This window comes from Ctenopharyngodon idella, chromosome 17 (assembly GCF_019924925.1).
Source record: "Ctenopharyngodon idella isolate HZGC_01 chromosome 17, HZGC01, whole genome shotgun sequence".
Lineage (NCBI taxonomy): Eukaryota > Metazoa > Chordata > Actinopteri > Cypriniformes > Xenocyprididae > Ctenopharyngodon > Ctenopharyngodon idella.
This window is the reverse complement of record NC_067236.1, coordinates 6,319,440-6,343,130: the sequence shown is the minus strand read 5'-3', so window position 1 is coordinate 6,343,130 and position 23,691 is coordinate 6,319,440. Positions and strand designations below refer to the sequence as shown.

Genomic DNA, 23,691 nt, shown 5'->3' with positions numbered 1-23,691 from the left:
TTTTTTTGAAAGTTTTTAATTAATTAATTATTAAAATTTATTCCTGTGATGGTAAAGCTGGATTTTACTCAGTCTTCAGTGTCACATGATTCTTCAGAAATCATTCTAATATGCTGTTTTGATACATTTTTAACTTTATACATTTTTTTTTATATAATTTTTTAGCAACAAAGTAAAAGTCTTTACAGTGACTTGATCAATGTAATGCATACTTGCTGAATAAAAATATTAATTTATTTAAAATATAAAAATCTTTCTGACTCCAGGCTTTTAAATGGTTGTGTACCTAATTTAAGTATTTGACTTCTGTTGTCTGATGGTTTTCTCATGAATGTTTGAAAAAAAAAAAAAAAAAAATTATACAATTCAGAAATCTGAATAAACCATTAAAAAAACATTAAGTCTCATGAACCGTCAAACTGCACATATAGCAACATGTTGTCATATGGGTCAAGTATAAAAATTGGCAAAATGACATTGTATCATGGTATTTTTTTCTCCATGTACACAGAGAGAATGTGCCATACAGGCCGGTGAATCATTGATCAACTCTTGGTTTTGACAGACATAGATCAATAAACTCATAGAAATACTAAAGCATTATCACAGCAGATCGATATGTGGCTGCATGTTCCTTATATACCGCCTGGCCGATAAAAAGTCACTGTTTGGATTTAAATAGGCAAATACTTAAGAGTCTATGATGGATAATTTTTGCTGTGATTATTTGCTGGAGTAGACTTTAGAGAGTGCTTGACTCTTGCATTGTCAATACAAGATCTTGACCACAAATTGATGGAAATAACATCCCAACATTTATTTCCATCAAGAGGTGCATCGATTTTTGTTCAAGATCTTGTATTGACAATGCAAGAGTGACATCTCAAAGGCTTTCAAATCATGACTTCTTCATGCTCCCTCCCAACCATTCTTTCACAATTTGAGCCTGATAAACCTTGACATTGTGGAATATGGCCATGACGTGTCTTCCTACATGGTTGTTTATGAAATGAAAAGCCACACACTCCATCAATTAGGGTTAAAAGAACTGTTGTCAAACATATAACATGCTAGAAACATAATAATCACTGCAATAATGATCTAGTCATAGACTCTCAAGTATTTGCCTATTTAAATTCAAACAGGGAATTTTTTATTTTGTTTTTTTGGCAGGGCAGTGTATATGATGCACTGATGGGAATGCATCACTGCACTTCTGAACGTCCTCAGTGTAGTCCAGACTGAATTTTCATCAACTGTGACTGTTTTCTGTATATATGCCTCACCTGTTGGACGCAGTTGTTTTGGCTGTTTTGACAGTCATCCCCATGGAGCTGCCAGTGAACCTGTCTGTACTAGCAGAGATGTTGGGGTTTACAGGAAAATGTGAATCCATCTGTTTAAGGATCCGTGGGTGGGTGAATGCCCTTTTTTCCCCAATGAAATTGTATTCCAGGTGGGCTAATGACATCTCAATAAGATAAAACTCTAATGCTTGCTTTTTTGTTCTCACTTCTGTGAAAAATATTTGCCAGTTTTTAAGTGTGTGTGTGTTATTGTATATATGGTTTATGAGGACACAAATGTGTATAATAACATGGGTATTACAACATAAACCTAATGGCTTAAAAAAAACATACTAAATGGTGTTTTTTTTTTTTTAATTAAAAAAATACAGTATGTTTTCTGTGATGGGTAGGGTTAGGGGTATGGGTAGTGTAGGGGGATAGAATATACAGTTTGTACAGTATAAAAACCTTTACGTCTATGGAGAGTCCCCATAAAGCAGACATAAAAGTGTGTGTGTGTGTGTCATCACATTTGTCAAAACGGGAATAAATTACATTTTAAAATATATTAAAATAGAAACCAGTTATTTTATATTATAGTGATATTTCATAGTATGACTATATATTTACTGCTTTGACTATACTATATTTGTTCCTCTCTGTAAGTCACTTTGGATAAAAGCGTCTACTAAATGCATGTGTAATGTAAACGGTTACTGGTATGACAATATATTTACTGTTTTTTATCAAATAAATGCAGCATAAGAGACTTCTTTCAAAAATCAAAAATCTTACCGACACCAAACTGTTGAACGGTAGTGTTTTGTGACAGACACTGCAACAGAATAAATATCTGTGAAGACATTATTCAAAAATTATTACCATTGCTGCCTGGCTATCAAACATCATATGAAAACAGTGTGAGTGGGCATGGTTGGCACATTGGCTGACATGTGGAATATAAATTTAATTAAATTTTCATTGAGCATCTGAATATTTGAATTATGTAAAAATAACAAAAAAAACAAAAGGAACAAAAAACTCCATTTTGGTGTTGGTTGGCACAATAATATATTAAAATATTTGTGATATACAGTATAAAAGTATGAAATATTTGTTGTTTTCTTTTTCTTTCTTTCTTTCTTTTTTTTTAAACATTCATTTGCACCTATTTGGATTTTCATGTCTATTCCATCAGATATTCAGCAAGTATGAAAACAACTACTGGAGACTGTTCCGCCCGGCCTCTTGGTAGATCTGCTCCTGGCTGTCAGCTCATCTGAGAGTTGCTGTGTTTGCTTATGTGTATGTGTGAGAACTTCTGTAGTTGCCAGTTCTGACAATAAAAATCATCTCACCGCCATATTAGTAGATTGTATGTCTTCACATACATTCCTCTTTTATCAAATGAACCATGTAAGAGCAGTCATTTATGCGTGTCAGAGAGTAAAAGTTAATGTGGTCTGTCATCCTGCTCCTGCTAGTTATCTTACCATTTCGGCCACATTTCATTTGTTTGCTGTCATGCTGCTCTATTTCCTCCTGTCCAGGAGAGAGTAGTGCAGTGCTGTTCACTAGCTAGGATGGGAAGCGTGTGTGCTTATGTGTATGAGTGTGTGTGTGATTCAATGTTGATACATGAGTGTGTCAAGATATTGCCTGAGGTTCAGTGTAGGCACTGTGGAATAGTCCTAGATTTCCCACTAGAGCAGAAATAATGAAAGTGTGTGTGTGCGCGTGTTGTGTATAAATCATGGTTTGTCACAGTGCATGTAAATATTTATATAAATACACCAATGTATTGAAGAAAATATATGTGTATCTATTTGTTTGTGTGTGAGTGTGGGTTTGTTTAGCTATACTTTGAAAGGAAAAAAATGTCCCCAGAAGAGAGTTAAATATGACAAAACCTCAGCTTGGGGACATTTGGGGATGCCCTCATTTGGAAAAATGAATAAAATAATGCTTCATGAATGAAATACGACTTTTTAAATCTCTAATAAATGCAAAAAAAGTGTATAAAAATAATAGAAGACAATGCTATGTTGTCATTTAGATAGTGTGTGTGCACATTTGCAGTCTTTCCTCCATCTAATCTTGAATTATAGTATCTGCAGTCACTATGAACCGTGCGTCTGGCCACAGGAGGTATATGCGGTTTGAGAGGAAATGACATCATATTGTGCCATGTGGGAATGGTGGTCAGGACAGCCATGCTGTTTTAATGAGCATTTAGTGTGATTAGTTCATGATGGTTAATTATATTATGTGGCTTTTGGTTTGGGAATGTTTTTAAAGAATATCATGACAGGAGAATGAGGTTCACCTCATTTAAATGTTTGAAATAATGTCCTATACCACACCACAAACATATTGCCGTAAAATTTCAAGCCCCAAAACGTTTATTTACCTCAGTTGTGGAATAATTAAATCCATTCATCATTTTGCTGGTATTATTACTGAGCCCAATGTGATCTAAAAGCTCAAGTGAGATTTTAAGCACTGTGAAAAATGCCTAAAAGCAAGCCAGGCAGAGAAAAAGTTAAAGATGTTTCAGGGCAGAATGGTCCGCCACCATAATGGCATGTTTTAGTAAAAATGTGTCATAGAACTCTCATTACACGCCACCACAAAAGTTCCTAAACAGATTTTCTGTGAAGTATTTAAGCGCATACACAACAGCCCACAAACGCAGGACAAAACTAAAGTTTGATGATAATTTTGTTGGTTCATCTGTGTATAATTAAATGTGATGGGTCTCTGAACAGGAAGCTGTCACTAAACTAAACAATAAAAAAAGTTAACCAATATAGCTATGATTAACCATGCTTTGCTCTGTTTCTGTGTGTGTTTTAGTTGTTTGCCATTTGCCCTGCATGAATGGAGGAAAATGCAGTGCTCGGGACAAGTGCCAGTGCCCGCCAAACTTTACCGGAAAATTCTGCCAAATGGCAAATCCAAACGGTCAACAGGGGCAGCATACTCTCGTAAACGGGCAGAAGACACACGTCCACTCAACGCACACGTTACCTCTCACCTACAGCACTGGACAAAACCAGGGTAATGCTTTTATTTCTCTGTTCTTACCTGTAAAAAAGTTTAAATCTGGCTTCTGTTATTATTCTGAAATACATGGCTCTGTTGTTATTAAAGGAATATTTAGGGTTCAGAGTTACCTGAAAAATTAATTTTCACTTGCCCTTTGTTTTCAACAATCTGGGTTACAGTGAGGCAAGTATAATGGAAGTAAATGGGGCCAATCCATAAAAATTAAAAACTCATTGTTTCAGTATTATAGACACAAGACACAAGCAAACTGTTTACCTTGCCATGACAACACAACACCATTAGCCCTAAAACTCTAAAATGACTAAAAATTTTAAAACAGCTTTACATATCAAATAATACACAATTTTCTGACATTTCTGCTATTCTGCTTGCTACAGAAATTGTCCCTATTCACTTTCACTTGTAGGCCTACATGCTCACCTCGATTTTTTTTTTTTAAGGAAAAAAAGGACCGAGACAAAATTCTTTTTTGTGGTAATCAACATTACACCATAAATAGTAGGGCTGGGTAAAAAAAAAAATATCGATTTTAATCGATTCTCATTTTTACGAACCATCTATTTTCAGTTGATAAACAAACGGAACATTTTAGTGCGCCTCCTGTCCAATAAATCGCAATAAGCTTTGTGCAATTTTACTTTTGTTATGAAACAAAGTCTCAGATTTCAAATTCTGTCCATTTTATTACAAAATTAAACAAATAAATATCGTTTTGGCGGTGTTTAATGTGATGTGACAGATCGCTGTAGCACCTCAGTTCAAGAGAAGCAGCAGCGCGACGCACACGTGAACTGATCATCTCCTCCACTATAATACCAGTTACAGCGCGAAATAAACATGAATGAACAGGAAGGTATGTTAAAAGATACGGTACAACTTACCGAAATCCATATCATGTCTCATGTAATCGCTCAACCAGTGTTTCAACTGTGGAAAGACGTCAATAAGACAGCTTACAATGTCACGTCACGTTTACCTCAGGAAAACCATACAGTGAACATAAACTCGTTAGTCAGCTAGAAAAATTAACTCTAGAGAGGAGCATTCTGCAAATTGAAGTAGGCTAGAAATATAATTGTGATTGTAAAGTTAGTATTATAAGTTTATTATAAAAACTTTTATTGAGTGTAATGTAAGTACAAATCAGTTAATTTTAACATGTATAGTTTACAGCATTAGTTGAGAGTTTTTTTTTTTTCCCTTAAAGGAACACTCTTTTTTTGGAAATAGGCTCATTTTCCAACTCCCCTAGAATTAAACAGTTGAGTTTTACCGTTTTCAAATCCATTCAGCCGATCTCCGGGTCTGGCGGTACCACTTTTAGCATAGCTTAGCATAGTTCATTGAATCCGATTAGACCGTTAGCATCTCGCTTAAAACTGACCAAAGAGTTTCAATATTTTTCCTATTTAAAACTTGACTCTTCTGTAGTTACATCGTGTATGAAAATGAAAAGTTGCGATTTTCTAGGTCGATATGGCTAGGAACTATACTCTCATTCCGGCGTAATGATGCGTAATATCATTGTGCCTGCTGCACCCATGGTACGGCAGCAAAGTTCCTTGATTATTACGCCGGAATGAGAGTATAGTTCCTAGCCATATCGGCCTAGAAAATCGCAACTTTTCATTTTCCGTCGGTCTTAGTACACGATGTAACTACAGAAGAGTCAAGTTTTAAATAGGAAAAATATTGAAACTCTTTGGTCATTTTTAAGCGAGATGCTAACGGTCTAATCAGATTCAATGAACTATGCTAAGCTATGGATCGAATCGTGAAATTTGTGTCAGTACCCAGCCCTAATAAATACTGTCTATTGAGCTTAACTTGTATTAAACCTGTACTGAACCCATATGAACTTGTACTGAGTACCCCTTAAAGTGATACTTTTCTGTAGGTTTGGTAAATGTCCATGTGAAACATCCCCCCGAAGCCTCAGTCCAGATCCATCAGGTGTCTCCAGTGGACAGTAATGGGCAGGTGAAGAACACGCAGTCCAGCCACTCCTTCACCTACCACAGCAGCAGCCAGAGCATCCAGCATGGACACACTCACAGCGGCGTCATTTACCCCAACCAGCAAACATACCTCCAATACCAGCCGGTGACATCCAAGAGCCAGCTGGGACGCTGCTTCCAGGAGACTGCCGGAATGCAGGTAAGAGAGACCATAAGTGCTTGAATATATAAACTCATATTTAACTAATATCTAAAGATTTTATGTGAGGAAGATGATGAGATTTTGAAGGGTTTGCATCTTTACTGCACCTCTGCTTCCATAAGGCTTTTCACACACGTGTAGATTTCTCACCTAAAAATGAAAAATGTCATCATTTACTTACCCTGACATTGTTCCAAAACTGCAGGACTCTTATTTATTCTTTCTTCAAAAGGAGATATTTTGAAAAATGTCTCAGAGTTTTTGGTGTCAGTGGGCTCCAATGTTATTTTGAATTGCATTGACTTTCAATGTATGGACAAAAAGCATTCTTTAAAATATCTTTTCTAGCTTTCTCTATCTCTCTATCTGTCTCGCTGCTGCTGTGAGCTGTGAATCATCCACTATTACTCTCTGTCTCTCACTTTTAATGTCTTTTAAACTAACTCAATTTCAGCTATCATTGGATAATCAAGAAATAGAGCAAAAGACAAAATGAATAGTGAGATGAGACTCTCTCCAGAACATTGTGGTGCTCAAGGGAACATCTATCTCTTCAGAAGAGAACTGCAAATGAAACACAAAAGAAATCTCAAGAGTACTCAGTACCTGCCTCCAGCTTAAAAGAACATCCAGTTGTCTTCCACTTCCACAGTTGTTAGTCTAACAAGTTATTATCATCAAGTTCACCTCAGTCTTGTTTGTTTACTCTCTCAAATCGTAAAGTGCAGTGGATGTTTTTGCAACCATTCAGACTTAATTTGCGACATTTCATGTCAGCAGAGAGTGGGGTGTTATCAGGTTGTTTGAGTTGTGTATTATTGCTGTCTCTCAGATTGTTGTTCGGTATGTGTCTGGTTCAGCAGATTGGATTCAGTCAGGGGGGAGATATCAGAGTGTTGATCATAAAGAACTGGGATCAAGAGCTGTGTGAGAGCAGAATTATATCTTTGGGTGTGGTGAATGGTCTAGAATGAGTATCGCTCTCCTTTTCCTTCTTTCGTTAACTTATTGGGCTTGATTGTGTTTTATTTTGTTGTAGTGTGGGAAAGCTCTGCCCGGCCTGTCTAAACAAGATGCCTGTTGTGGGACGGTGGGCACATCATGGGGATTCCACAAATGCCAAAAATGCCCCAAGAAAACATGTAAGCTACTATCTTACTCTCACAAACAAAAACACCCATTATACTCTCACAGAAAACAATTATTTGTCTCATTTTTACAAACAAAAGCACCCATCTCACCTTCACATGCAAGAAACCTGTCTCACTTTCACACAGACAAACATCTGCCTTACTTTCAGAAACAAAAACCCCCGTATCACTCTCACACAGGAAAACATCTGCCTCGTTTTCACAAACAAAAGCACCCGTCTCACCCTCACATGCAAAAACATCAGTCTCACTCTCACAAAGACAAACATCTGCCTCACTTACAGAAACAAAAACACCTGTCTCACCTTCACAGACAAACATCTGCCTTGCTTTCCCAAACAAAAAAGACTCACCCTCACATGCAAAAACACCTGTCTCACTTTCACAGACAAACATCTGCCTCACTTTCATAAACAAAAACACCCGTCTCACCTTCACACAGACAAACATCTGCCTTGTTTCCCAGACAAAACAGTCTCACCCTCACATGCAAAAACATCAGTCTCACTCTCAAAGAGACAATTATCTTTCTCGTTTTCACAAACAAAAATGCCCGTCTCACCATCACATGCAAAAACACTAGTCTCACTTTCACACAGACAAACATCTGCCTCACTGTCATAAACAAAAACACCCGTCTCACCCTCACACAGGAAAAATATCTGCCTTGCTTTCCCAAACAAAAAAAACAATCTCACCCTCACATGCAAAAACATCAGTCTCAGGCCCTGTTTACACTAGTGCGTTTTTGTTTTAAAACGCATATTTTTTGCCACGGTTACGCCTGTTGTTTACACTACTCCGGCGTTTTTGACCCTCGAAAACAGAGACTTTTGAATAAGGCTGGACGATTATGACCTAAAATCAAAACCTCGATTAATTGAACATTTTACCTCAATTACGATTAATGAACGATTTTTTTTTTGCCCTTATAGTTCACTTACAAGGTTTGTACCGTAAATTTGCTTGACTATTAAAGGTGGGATATTTTTTTCCTTTTGAAAGTGTGATCTGACATAACAGCTCACTTTCAGAAGTTATTTTATCTATGGTTCGTCACATTTCTTACAGATTTCTGCTCGTTGTTAAATTAGCACGTAATGAGAGCGATTGCGTGTGTGAATTAGTCATACCGTCTCTCTATTAATTTTGAAGCTGTGGGTAAATAGTTACTTCAAAAGTAGAAAAATATATGCTATAATAAGTTTTGAGTTTCTAAGCTACTTTAGTGATAAACCACAGGACAGCGCTGACTAGTAACTAGTTTCTGCGTTCCTCTCAGTGCCCGCAATCTTCACGTTTTGTGCAGCTACTGTTTGTTTGAGTGTTCGTGCCACAATGCAGTTGCGCGAACACGGTAGCTTGATATAATAATATACATCCGATGGTCTAAAATCGCTTGAATGTCCAAACTGGCAAGCCTTAAAACACATACAACTGACAAAGTTTAATGAAGAAGCAAGGCTCACCGCTTGCGTGCCGTCTCTGTGTTGACTCGGCGTTCACCTGCGTATTGACGATGTGGCGGAGTCACGTGGCTACACACGTGGTAGTATGCTTTTAAGGGGAAAGTATTAACAGGATTAAAAAAACGAAATAACCGACATGGGAAAATTACGTCGGTTAGAGGTTCTGAATTTCAGTTTTAATTACTTTTCGATTAATCGTCCAGCCCTACTTTTGAAAACGTTGCAGAGCCCGTTTTTGTTTGAAAACTCCGGGGTTGTGTTTCAGTGTAAACTGACAAAAACTGCTGACTTTGTGGTCCTTTTTAGCAGCCATTGTGCAGTTAAACTCTGCATTTTATAATACTGCAGCTGCCTATGTCCCTATCTCACAGGAACAATCATATCTCTCGCTTTTACAAACAAAAACACCCGTCTCACCCTTACGTGCAAAAACACCCGTCTCACCCTCACACAAAACTGCCTCAAGGCTCAGGTATACTTAATTTTTCTTGATCCACTTACAAATGAGTGTGCAAGCCCTTTAAAGTATACACTATTGACCCTGAGCGCAGTTGATTGTTGATTGAAAAATGCCTGTCTCATTCTCACACAATCGTTAGTCTCTCTCTCTCTCATTCAAACATCTGTTTTACCTTCACACACACAAACATCTGTCTCACTCTCACACACAAATTCAAGCATATGTCTTACATTTTCATTTTAATCTGTTTATTGAATGATGAAAATGACGGAAACAAACTAGTGTATGTTCAGAGTGAGACATAGAATTAAACATCAGTATGTCTGGGCCTCATTTGTGGTGAATCACACTTTCAGTATGATTGTGCAGAGTATTCCACAGTAGTGCGGTCCGAAAAGAGCAGGAAAGCAATGATTCATCAACAGGCCCAGCCTTGATTTCTCACTAACTAAAAGAAACTATGAGAGGTTCCTCTAAAAACTATTTGATGTCAAACCTCCAAGTGGCTGTGACTCAACAGACACATGGTCCTAATATCAAGAATGAGAGGGAAGGGATGCATTCCACAGAGAAAAGGCAAGTACGTAATGAGTGGGCAAAAGAAAGAGAATGCTGTAAGGTATCTGGTTACACATGCTGTGTTGAACTTACTGACATGCTGACTCACCTGGCACACACTCCAGCTTTAGTAATGCTTCCTCACATACACACACACACACACACACACACACACACACACACACACACACACACACACATTTACTCATACAGTCATGATTCCTTCTTGCTTAGTCACTTCTCTGAAGTTTGTCCCTACAGAAAACCGTTAGTGTACCACCCCTATCTCTCTCTTCCGCGCTTTCTCTTCACGGTATGTCTGTAGATTTTTGTGAAATTCTCTGCCCATATATGGGCGGCCCTGCACTCTGTGCATTCCCAGACATATCGCTGATTTAAACCTTATGGACCTCACCAAAACAAACGTTCATGAGTGTATGAAATATTTAAGGATTGTTGTTTCAATCTTTAAATGCCAATTAAAATGTTATTGCTTCACTTGAAAAGTGTGGTTTGTTTATCTCACACTTTTTCGTTTCAGTTACGTAGATGTTTACTCAATTTTGGAAGAAGAGCGATTCAATATAGCAATGAGAGGTGTGAAGTTGATGTGACATTACCACTGTCTCTGAGGTCTGTTTGCAGCAGCTGTAGGCGAGCACTTACTAGGACATCAGCTGGCACTGAACGGAAATAGAAGTGCATGGCAGTAACGTTACACAAGTGTTGGGGTAATGAAGATGCAAACAAGTCTGGAGTTCAGCAGGCTCAAAATATGACCCTTGGAAATGTCGGTGGCATTCTGTTCTGTTCCAAATGAGTCATTCCGTCTCACTCTCTCTCTTTCTTTGTTCTATTTATGTAATTTATTATGGTCATTACCCATGAGAATGAGAGGGAAGTAAACCCTGTTCCTGTTATGTGTTCCCAGTCGCAAGGCCTCTCCTGAGACAAACCTTAAAACAATCACCACACAACTATGTACAGTGTTCCCTTTCGATTCTGAAGCCTTTTTTAATCACGCAGTGAAACTGCACGACCATTGGTTGATGGAGTTTATGAAAACGAACCAATGGCGGCGCGGCAGGGCTGCGTGAGCCAATGGCGAGCGAGCCCGCTCGAGCCCGCCAAAATGGGCGGGGTCTCGGGCTATATAAGCGGCTGTCTCGCCTTGGCAAACTGATTCATTCTCCTTCAGCGACGCAGATCACATCTCTTTGTTGATCCCGAGACTTGAAGCCGCCTTCTTCCTGCAAGCAGCTGGAATTCGCCGCTGATCAGCTCGCCGCTCTGCAGCAGCAAGATCGGCTCGCCTCTCCTCTGCTCACAGCTCTGTCCTCCACGCCGCTCTCAAGCAGCCTGGTCAGTGCTTCGCACCCGAGCCACCCACAGCGCCGAGCACGTGCTTACGGTGTTCTTCCTTCTGCGGCCGCAGTTGGAAGCTGAAAGAGCATTTTTCAATGAGCAAATTTCCTGCGGCGTTGTTACAAATGTCGCGCCACGATTGTGGCACGTGCAGAGCCCTTCTGCACACTGATGACGGGCACAGTGAGTGCGTCCGATGTCTGGGCAAGTCCCACGCAGAAGCCACGCTCACTGGATCGACCTGCTCTCATTGCGAGAGTATGAGTCTTGCCTCTCTGCGCTCGCGGATAGCGTTCTTTTCAGAATGCGACTCCCGTTTTCTTCCTCCCAGGAGCCTGTGAGGAAGAAAACAGTGGGGCAGAGGATCTCAGCGCTCGGATGAAAGTGAGCTCACATCGGCTCAGGTCCCGCGTGCCTCACTTTTTCCACAGAGAGAGCCTTCCCCCGTCCACTTCTCCCGCCCCGGACCAGCGCCCCTCTGCCATCGCGAGCGACCTGGTCTCGTTAGGGGGATTTGATGAAGAGCCGCTGGATGACAGTATGTCCCTAGCAGCCTCGGACACTGAGGATTGGCCGGACTCACACCTCGACTCCGCCCCCTTGCCGTCTCTTGAGACGATTGACGCCAGGGCTGGAAAGATTCAATATCAAAGAATATCTTTGATATTGTCTTTCCTTCAGAACTTAATGGATAGGGGCTGTTCTGCCTCTACCCTTAAAGTCTATGTCACAGCCATAGCGGCCTCTCATGCTCCCGTAGCGGGACAGTCGATAGGGAAAAACAACCTTGTTGTTCGTTTCCTAAAAGGGGCTAGGAGGCTGAACCCTCCCCGCCCCCGCACAGTTCCCACATGGGACCTGTCTGTGGTTCTCAGGGGCCTTAAGGGCCCTCCCTTTGAACCGCTCCAGACTGTCGACTTATGTCCTCTAACACTAAAAACCGCCTTATTGCTAGCCTTAGCATCGGTAAAGCGAGTGAGAGATTTACAGGCGCTCTCTGTGAGCCCCTCCTGTCTTGAGTTCGTGCCTAATGACTCTAAAGTTGTCTTGAAACTGAGACATGGATATGTCCCGAAAGTCCTATCCACACCCTTTAGGGCACAAATGGTCATTCTCTCTGCACTTCCTCCTTCCCAGGATGATCAGGAGTTGAACCTACTCTGTCCAGTCAGGGCCCTGAGGACTTACATCGATCATTCCGCCTCTTTTCGGCAGTCGGAACAACTCTTTGTCTGCTTCGGTGGTCGTACGAAAGGTCTTCCGGTCACGAAGCCTAGGTTATCCAGATGGATAGTCAATGCTATAGCGCTCGCTTACTCCTCTTTGGGCCTACAATGCCCCATAGGTGTTAAAGCACACTCCACGAGGGGCATGGCCTCTGCTTGGGCATGGTCCACCAGCGTGTCCATTGCGGAAATTTGTGAGGCGGCCGGCTGGGCCTCGCCGTCCACCTTTGTCAGATTTTATAATTACAGACGCAGGTTACAGACGCAGGTTCTCTCTGCATAAGCCTCACTAATGTGATCAGCTTATGAGTACTCGTTTATGGCCCTGACCCAAGTCTGGGTAATAACATATTTTTTCCTTTTCCCTATATATGCTCTAGGCCCCAAGGGAGCTCCTAGAATATATAGGAACGGGAGGACGACTATAGTGTCCCCAAGTCCCCTATCTTCCGGGATATGTTATGCTATGTGCATCCGTGCGAGCCCTCCTCAGTGCTCCGCTCGGATGCTCTGTCGTTCCCCCTTCATAGCACGGCGTGATTGTATAATCCCTGTTGCGTCTTGCCTAAAAAGGCAGACGACACAGTACGTAGTGTAGTATCGAAAGGGAACGTACTCGGTTACTAACGTAACCTCGGTTCCCTTAGATACGGAACGGAGTACTGCGTAACTTGCCGTGCTATTCGTAGGACGCCTCATGCAGTCGCTTCAATCGAATTAAATCAGTTTGCCAAGGCGAGATGGCCGCTTATATAGCCCGAGACCCCGCCCATTTTGGCTGCGCATTAGTTCATTTTCTTAAACTCCACGAACATGTAAGAACAAAGTGTAATCAGATCAGATGTTTTAAAATTTTCACACTTGCGTTTGGTCCTCCATTATATCCTGTTAGTTTCCTGTGTGAATTAAGAAGCTGAACTCTTGGGGATGTTCTGTACAAAAATTAACCATGGTAATCATCCTCCAAATACCATAGTTACTATCGTTTTGTTACTGCAATAATAATACAATGGCAACTTTACCAAGGACATAAAGATCCTTTTTTTATAATGTAACTTTTGTACTGTTTGGGGTCAGTAAGATTCCTGACAAAAAAGTATCACGGTTTCCAGAAAATTAAGCAGTACAGCTGTTTTCAACATTGATAATAAGAAGAAATGTTTCTTGAGCACCAAATCAGCATATTAGAATAATTTATGTGGTAACTATGGTATTTTGGCACATACACTGGTTATCATGATTAGTTATACATTTTAGTAAGACTAGATTTTATATGTATTTTTACTACACCAAAGTTTGGTGGAAAAAAATTTTTGTCTTCAGAGCTTTAACTAAATGTGCTGTTTTTTTTTGTCCTCCTCTCTCTCACTCTCTCTTTCTCTCTTTCCTACAAAGCAATTCCTTTGATTGAATGTCCTCAAGGCTATAAGAGGCTGAATGCCACTCGGTGTATCGGTAAGAGCCACGGCTTGTTTCTTCTTGCGCATGCATGCTAATGCTTCTATTGTGTATTTTTGTTCCTGCAGTGAACGTGTGTATACTGTGGTGCAACATTTTTGTGTTTACTAGTGCATCGATTGTGATGATTTTGATAAGATGCATGAGTGTATTTTTCATAGTCACATACTGTATATAATTCATTTCGCCCCCCACTGGCCTCTGCGTGTCACAACTTGCCACATATGCCATGTACTGTTGCTTTTATTAAATTGCCATTTTAAAATAGTGTCCCAGATCTATCACAGAGAAGACTCTCTTTCTCGGTTACGAGGACAGACAGGAGGAGAGACAGGTGGCATCTTTGATAGATCTTTCTAATCTATGTTGAAGTTGGATGTAATAGCCAGAGATCCAACACATCAGGGCCGGCAGCCAGAACGATTTCAGGGCTTTTGCTCAGCCTTAGAATCAAAGTGAAGTAACACTTATACTGCCATATATTGTTAATGCATGCTTTAGCAAAGTAAACTTTTGATTAGCATGATAAAGTGTTAGTTCAACCAAAAATGAAATTTCTGTCATTAAGTATTTAGCCTCATGTCGTTCCAAATCCATAAGACCTTCATTCATCTTCAGAACACAAATTAAGATATTTTTGATGAAATCCGAGAGTTTTTTTTTTTATCTCCCATAGAAACCATGAATTCTCCCATAGAATTACCACATTCAAGGTCCAGAAAAGTAGTAAAGACATTGTGAAAAAATGGTCAATGTGACTACAGTGGTTTAACCTTAATGTTATGAAGCAACGAGAATACTTTTTAAACAAAAAGTTGTAAAACAAAAATAACAACTTTATTCAACAATTTCTTCTCTACCCTGTCAGTCTGTTACGCAGTTGAGGTAGTGAACGCAGTGCAGCGCTTCGGGGTTCTACGTCAGAATGCAGACTCATTGTTGGCGGGCCAATACTGAGCTGACGTTCTGACGTAAACACAGAAGCTCTGCACAGTGTTCACTACCTCAACTGCGTAACAGACTGACAGGGTAGAGAAGAAATTGTTGAATAAAGTTGTTATTTTTGTTTTGTTTTTGCGCATAAGTATTCTCGTCGCTTCATCAAAAATATCTTAATTTGTGTTCCGAAGATGAACGAAGGTCTTGCGGATTTGGAATGACATGAGGGTGAGTACTTCATTTTTGGGTGAACTAACCCTTTAATAATACTTCTTTATAAAGAATAATGAGAATGAGATTAAACCAGATGTAGGATGGGGGGTGTATATTGCTTAATTGTAAATAAAAACAGCCTCAGTATTCCTGTTAATTAACTATAAAATTGCACTCTTAATTATGTTTTGAAAACTCAAGTTTGGAGTCAGTAAGATTTTTTTATCTCCACACACCTACAGCCAAACACATCTGCTGTTAGCAGCCACCACAAGCTGCCTCAGTCTACCAAACCCAAAGCTGAACCGCAGCTAAAAGTGAATCAGGAAGTGCCCAACGTGTGGCCCAGCCGCAGGCACTCTGGGTCAGGAGAGATAGGAGTTTTGAGGCTGGTAGATCTGGGCAACATTGAGACATACTTAAGTGCAGATAATTAAGATAAAACCTAGCTGCTCAAGAAAAAAACTTAAATGCATAAAACTAATAACCAGCCAAATATCATTTTCATATGAGATATTGCACTCATTAAAACTGCAAAGCCATTTTTGTTTATGGTCTGCAAAAGCAGAGTAGTTGGTCATGTTATCTAATGTTGAGATTACTTCATTTCTCAAGAGTACTATTTAAATATGTAGGTATAGTGCCTCTTTAATTTCTTCACAGCATTAGCATAGCATTAGTAGGTATGTAGAACGTACCCTAGATAGTTTTAATAAAAAAGCACTATGGACTCCGTATCCGTAAATAATAAATATTTCAGCATGTGCTGTTCTCTGAAGCTAGCTTACAACACTTTTTTAGCGCTCAGAGTGCCGTTAAGTTCGAACATAATCACTGTCCTGATAACACAGCCTGAGGGTCCCACTAAACCTTTGGCGCCTTCTTGCGTCAGGCCAAAGCTTTTACTGCGTAAGTGGACGAGTCTCCTGTGGTTTGGGTGTTCTGCCAGGCTCTGATGCTGCCGAATCTCTCTTCCTGTCATTAGTCAAAATTTTGTCCTTATTGGCAGGTTTATGCCTTTTTTAATTCATACATTTATTTACTTTGAACTACTTATTGTTTTATTTTTTGCAACTAAGCTAAATTAGTTTAGCAATCTCTAATTGGCATAATTTACATGGAAAGAGGCATTTTTATCTGAAAAGAATAACTTAACCTCAGTACTCATGGTGTAGAACTGTATCACAGCAAATGCAGAGCGTTTTTAAACTGGTTTGAGGGGGGTTAGTGAATAAGACGCAGGCCTCTGAAATAATATGTACAAAAGTGACACAGTTGTTTAGTCAGTTCACCCACTCAAATTTCTTTAGGTATCCATCACCATGCTGATTTGCAGGTCATTAGGTGTGTTTTGTATAGAGATGTGGGGTATTCTTGTATAATGGGGACATTATGATGTCATAGCGGTGATTGACAGCTCCTCTGGGCCAGTCTGTGTTCTGGTGCAGATGTTTGGATGCTTTAGGGACTGAGTGTATGCCCTCTCAGCATGAGAATCACTGTCATCATGAACACATTAGCATTGCATTAGGACATGTGTTGGATCTGTGTCACACTCTAAGTGACTGGGAATGATGACTGCCCACACCCTTAACTTGCACTCAATGGCCTCTTAGAGAAATATTAGTGTGGTAAGTGTGTGTGTAAAAATGCTGAGTGCTTTCTGTAAGGGTAAGGTTTAGGTGTATGGTTAGGGCTAAAAGATGTAAAGTCTGTACACTATAAAATCATCTCTGTGGAGAGTCCTCATAAAACACAAAAACCCAACGTGTGTTTGTGTACGTTCCTTTTCCTGACTGATTATTACAGTTATTATAGATCACATCATATGGGTTTATATTAACATGAATAAAGCTGTGAAGAAAATCACATGCAAGTCTATGCGTATGTACTGCAAAAAGTCATTTTTTATTAGTATTTTGTCTTGTTTTAAAAAATAATGTAAACATCCTTAAAGATACATACTTGTGAGGCAAAATTGCACTATATATTATGAATTGTTGTCAGAAAATCTTGAATTAGGTTTATTTTTCTGACCCCATTGGCAATTTTTTTCTTTGCATAAATCGAACAAAATTTAGTTTAGAGATCTACATCGGTGTGGATGCTAATATAGTTATTGTCATAATTACCTTTATAGTTATAGTTCTGTTCTTAGTGTGAGCAGACCTTTATGCTTTAAAAGAATATACAGTATATATATATTTATGTGTATGTATATTGCAATGTGTGTGTCAGTGTGTGCGTCTTAAACCTCTTTTCTTCTACTGTCAATGTAATGACTGCTACAGTATATGTGCTTAAGAATATTAAATGGATAGCTCACCCAAAAATTAAATTTCTAGCATAATTTACTCGCTCTTATGTCATTCCAAACCTGTATAACTTTTTTTCTGTGGAACACAAAAGAGTTCCTGTGTTTTTTTGTCCATACAATGAAGGTCAATGTGGTTTTGACTCTCAGTGGACAAAAAAAAAACATTCTTCAATATCTTATTTTGTGTTCCACCGAAGAAAGATGAAAATGAGTTCCTAATGTTTGTTATCACCCTCAGATATTGATGAATGCCAGATTCAAGGTGTTTGTCCAAATGGAAACTGCATCAACACCATGGGCAGCTTCAGGTGTATCTGCAACCCAGGCTTTGTGCCTGACCCCACCCTGACCACCTGCTTCCGTAAGTCTCTCCTCTCCTCTCAAATCCAGCGTAACTTGGATGGCTGATATCTTTGGCATGTTCCTTCTGTTTCCATGCTTACCTGCTCAAAGATATCTATAAATGTAAATGGATTCAGTGCAGCTTCAGCTCACTTCAGCTCATACCAGTAAGATGTGCTGATTTAACATGGCTTCTAACACTAACTGTGGCTGTCACAAGAGCGGAAGTTTGCTGTTCAGGAGAGGTTGAAATGTGCAGTCGGTCAGTGGGGCAAAAACACACTCAAGCTTTCTCTGTGATTTAATGAAGTAACCTAAGTGTGCTGTCTGTGTTATTGTGATAAATATAGAGGCTGATCCTTCTCCTGAAAGGCAGCATTTGCCAAATTATACCTCTGAAACATGCCGTCATGTCCTTTTTTTCAGAGAAGATCAGAGAGTTCTTTTAATCCTCCTTTTAGCCTTCAGTCAATCGAGGTTTTTTTGCTCATGTATACAGTGTGTTTTGGCTGACAGTATAAAGGTCTGTCAACACAAATCTGCTGTTATCTGCTTCTGCTGTATGAAAATGTTGAATTGTACATTGTGATAGGAAAACCCAGAATTGACCCTTTAATTAAAGTGAAAAACGAATATGAGAGAAGGCCGTTTACACATATTTCGGGTTGGTAAGATTTTTTTGTTATCAATTTAAAATAACTGTTTTCTATTTTAATATATTTATACCTTTCCAGCAGCCTTTAGATGAATTTAATTTTGATATTTAATATATTTAAGCAGATCTTATAGTCAAGTGTCAGTCTTATATCAAGTGCCTCCTGATGTATTAACCCTTGTATCTAACCTTTCTCACATGCTTCCTGCTGAGCTGACCTCTTTGCACTTTTAGTTGTATTTTTGTTCTTGTCTATCTTGTGTCTGAAAAACAGTATCACTTTTTATACACAATCTCTGTCCCCTACACTCTGTTTTAATGTGGTTATAGGGGCAGTTCTTTTGTTATGGCATTGTAGTTGTGCATAGATGGAACACAAGGTGAAGGGAATCTCTTTTCTCTTCTGTTGTTCTCTATTTCTCTCTCTCTTCCATGTTTGTGTCATACACCGTGCACACTCCTCCCCTCACTCCCTCCTTCCATCTCTACGGTAACCAGCCGAAACACCTGCTCTTCGCGAGGAGAAGGGTGATTGCTTCCGATTTGTCAGTCCGGGGAAGCAGTGCTTGCACCCTGTGTCCACACAGCTGAGTAAACAGTTATGCTGTTGTAGTGTGGGCAAAGCCTGGGGTCCTCATTGTGACCGCTGCCCCCTACCTGGGACAGGTAAGCTACCTGAGACACACCCCCTACTGGCCCCTCCTATTCTACTGGTATCATTCCCTCTCTGTACTCCAATTCATTGTGGTTTGCATGTGTGTTCCACAGCTCTGCTACGTAGATGCTTTTACACACCATCACTCTCTTTTTGTTAGTTCTCCTATATATTTTTTGTTTTCCTACACACATCTTACATCGTGTTTGTATTTGCCTTCCTGCGAGGCCTGTGTTTGAGCAATCACTCAATTAAGTGTCAGCATTTTGCTTTACGGTATTGGTAGGTAAGGAAAGTGTTAACACCCAAGTTATATAGGGCAACAAGAAGTATGCAGTCTCCATATATTTAATGCATTATTTCATATTTTAAATTGACGAGTGTTTTGTTGAATTTTTTTTTAAATATTTTTATTTTTAGATTATTGTATTTCATTGATAGATAGTAGGGGTGTAACGGTACATGTATTCCTCCCAAACCGTACGGTACGGATGTCACAGTTCGGTTCATTAGATGAATAATACAGTCAGTCACAGGCAATCCACACTCCAATCCAGAAGGGGGCGTGCGCGGTAATGCAATTATGTTTGCCAACCGCCACAACAGGAAAAAGTGGAGAAGAAGAAAAACAGACGGTTTATCTGATATACGTGTAATCTCTCAACCATTCAGTGTTGCCAAGTCCGCAATTTACCCATGGAATTGGGCTACTTTAACACTTTTGCCGTGGATTGTTTTTCATGTCTGTGGGTTGAAGCGACCCCAAATAACATGATATTTAGCTCATGGAATTTTACAAGTGAATTTTACCAGGGGATCCCCGCCAAAAATGTGTATTTTATCCCCCAGAACACGATTTTTACTGGGGGCACATCCCTCCACCCCCGCCCCCGAAATGCAATTGGGCTAGTTTTGAGTAGCAATTGGGCAGGTTTTGTTGTGAAAACCTGGCAACCCAGCAACCAGTGTTTCAAGTTCAACCACAGAAAGACATCAATAAAACAGCTTGAGAATAATATCTCACGTAGCATATTTACCTCAGGCAAGTCATTTACTGTCCACAGCATGTTAGTTCCCTAGAGATATGAAGTCTAGAAGGGAGCATTTCACTAAATATATGTACTATATTAGCTTATATATTTGTTATATTTACTTTACCTGTTAGTAATGTCTTAATTATTTAATGTTTAAATAAATTTGTCATGAAAACAAGTTATGACAGTAACTGTGTAAACGATTATAGTTCAAAAATGAATTGGAGTAATAATTTTATAATTAGATTTAGAAGTTAATGCAAAACCTTCCTTATGTGCAGTTTGCACATTTTGTTTATCTGAGAGTTTATTATTATATCTAAAAATAACTAGCAACTGAATTTAATAAATTGTGCTCTGTTGTTAATTGTAACCTTTAATATTATAGTAATGTGTAAGAAAAGGTTTCCTGTATATAGTTTACAGCATTAGCTGAGATAGATTTTTTTGTCCTTAAGAAAATGTTAATTATAACTGAATTTATTTTAAGAGAGAGACATCATTTGTTGAATAAGCTACTGTTTAATAAAAAAAAAAGAAGAAAAAAGAAGGAATTTTATGTTTAGTTTTCTCCCCCCTGCTGTACTGAATCCGTACCGCACCGTGACTTCAATACCGAGGTACGTACCGAACCATCACGTTTGTGTACCGTTATACCCCTAATAGATAGACAGATAGATATTTGTGCTGTGAATATTTTGGTGAATGTTTTTTCTTTCTTTCTTAGCTGCGTTTAAAGACATTTGTCCTGGAGGAATGGGATACCATGTCACCCCACCATACATTTACAAGCCCAAACCACCTAATGTACACATCCAGCCAGACAGTCAGGGGCAGAACAAGCCCATCATCAGACACCAAGTGCCCGTGGATCCTCCCGTGCCCTTCCCCACCTTACAGCAGCCTGTGGAAGCTCTTGGCATCACAGAGAGGCAGCTACCTGGTGAGTCACACAAGTTAGTAGCCACACAGGACAAAAACTATGAACGACTTTATTTCTAAAGGGCTTATCCAACAGTCTGAAGTATGTCTGTGAATATGCAGACATTAGGTTTTGTATGTTTTATTTGCCTCATGCAGAATATCACAAACATGTGTTAAGGAAACCTGCCAGAATTGGGTTTGTGATGCGAAGTTTATTTACATGATGGCCTGCCTGGATGCGTTTTATGAAGGAGAGATACATACAAACAATAGCTACACCAGCAAGAACTCTTTCACCCTCTTCCCTGTCCTTCTTTTCTTCTCTTTTAAATGTCATCACATGTACACTTGGCACCACGCAATGGAATGAGACTTGGCATTGGTCTGGAGAAGACTGAGATCCAAAATGAAGCCAAGCCTCTGTTGTTCCTATAGAAAGTGAACACAGAACTGTTCTCTATTTGGCATGAGGGAGAGAGTCATTAGTATTGCTTCCACCTTGCAAAACCAATGTCAAAGCTGATGAAGGATTCCAGAAGATCAGTGCATCACATCATATTTTCTCCTTTCACTTCTCTCACACAAAATGAACTGCACAGATTTTTATAGCCTCTCTGCAAAAGCAGCCCATAAAAGCATTGCACTGCTGAAATGTGCGGTGGAGGTGGGCCAGGTTCAGAGAGAAAGAATTTGTCCTTGGGCTTTATTAAGTTTTGTCCTGTTGCTGGGAGACCGTGTTTCGAAGTTGCTCTGAAAATAAAGTTGGTCCACTGAAGTTCACCATCTTACACAGTATATGACCAAAACTATATGGATATTTTGTTTTAATTTTTGTTTTTGTATATTTATTTATTTATTTTATTTCTGTGAATTCACAAGCATAGTTGCCAGAACTACTGTATTGAATTCACATATGATTGTTTGTTTCACAGCTTTGTGTGACAGTTTATTTTTGTGTTTTTATATGACGTAATGGTCTGCTGTACAGTTCCCACAGTTCCCCGGCAGGTAGGTTGGGTTTGATTCAGCAGTAAAGATCTGCTAAATACGCTGCACAGCTGATGCTGATGCTTTCACGCACATGTCAAAGCAGCTCTGCAAAATGGCAGCTAAAAACTTTCAAAAAAGACATTCAAAGCATGACATCATCATGTCATCACTACTGCATGACTGCTCTGTGCGCTCAGCATTCTGTGTCATTGTGTGTCTTTCGCTTCATGTATGATGGATGCGACTGTGTTTTAATGTTCATATTTGTCCAGCCAATGTTAACATTTAAAAAAGAGCCATCTTAAGTTGTAGTTTTTAAAATTTTAAAATGTAATATTTACAATTTGGTTGTCTAAAACTGTTGGAGAACATTTACAAACATTTATTACACTAACTCCTGGTTTCACAGACAGGGCTTAGATTAAGCCAGGATTAGGCCTTAGTTCAATTAGGACTTTTTTAAGTAGCTTTTATAAATGTGCCTTAGAAAAAAACATTACTGAATCTTGAGACAAAACAATGGCACTGACATATTTTAAAATATGTCAGTATAAGTTGCTTTCAATTAAAACAGCTCAAACATGCATTTTAGTCTGGAACTAGGCTTAAGCCTTGTCTTTGAAACCGGGTTGGTTTAGACATATACAGTGTGACCTAAATATCTCTTCAGTTTATGAAAGATAAAGATTAAAAATGGTAAATTATTTCAAAGGGACATAAAAAGTAAAGAGCACTCTTGAATGAAGTAATTAGGGAACATCTTTCTATCTGGTGAGGTCTTTAATGGTGAGATAAAGAGGCTTATTTTAATGTTTCTGGACTGTGTGTGGAACAAATCGCATTTCATTTTACCACCCAAAAGCATATGATTTTAAAAATGAAAAGATACTTGGTTCTTCAGACTGCCCCACTGGCGGAACCCTTTGAAGAATGTCTAGGCATCCTATCAAAAAGGCAGTTCTCTGAGAAATGCACAAGCTCCTTCAAGAACTCCAAAGTCTGTCAACGGTTCCTCCAGTAACCCTGTCAGGTTTTGTTTCACTTAAAATATATACTAATATTTGAAGGACCTTTAAAGGTTGCCTAGAGGTTTTCTAAAGGGTTCTGCCAATGTGGCAATCTGAAGAACCCCTAATTTGTTCCACAAGTATCTCAATTTTCACAGTTTAACGGTCACTTCTTTGAACTAAATCGAGAGGGTTTCCATGTGTTGTGTGTGTGTGAGAGAGAGAGAGGGCAGGGTTGCAGATCTATGAGATTGCATATGGCTTTCTTCCACTTAACTGACTCTGTCCCAAATGCCACCCTAAGCACTTGCTGTCCATTTCCACACTTTGTTGTAATTCTGCATAGACTGTGAGATAGTAGTCCACAACTGTGCCACCTCGTCTCAGGGGCACACTCTTGAGCACCTTTC

General features: G+C 39.3%; 1 protein-coding gene across 7 annotated transcripts in view; it reads left to right on the top strand.

Annotated features, from left to right (window-relative positions):
* Positions 1-23,691, top strand: part of ltbp1 (latent transforming growth factor beta binding protein 1) — a 94,970-nt gene that overhangs the window by 38,478 nt on the left and 32,801 nt on the right. For 4 of the 7 annotated variants that reach the window (XM_051867250.1, XM_051867255.1, XM_051867252.1 and 1 more), the window contains exons 6-13: positions 4,146-4,349; positions 6,256-6,515; positions 7,558-7,660; positions 14,143-14,202; positions 17,913-18,035; positions 19,170-19,337; positions 21,088-21,303; positions 22,273-22,292. In XM_051867250.1, the coding sequence (XP_051723210.1) occupies positions 4,146-4,349; positions 6,256-6,515; positions 7,558-7,660; positions 14,143-14,202; positions 17,913-18,035; positions 19,170-19,337; positions 21,088-21,303; positions 22,273-22,292 (1,154 nt within the window). The remainder of the gene's footprint in view (positions 1-4,145; positions 4,350-6,255; positions 6,516-7,557; positions 7,661-14,142; positions 14,203-17,912; positions 18,036-19,169; positions 19,338-21,087; positions 21,304-22,272; positions 22,293-23,691) is intronic. The other 3 variants (XM_051867256.1, XM_051867251.1, XM_051867253.1) reach the window with 2 other exon arrangements.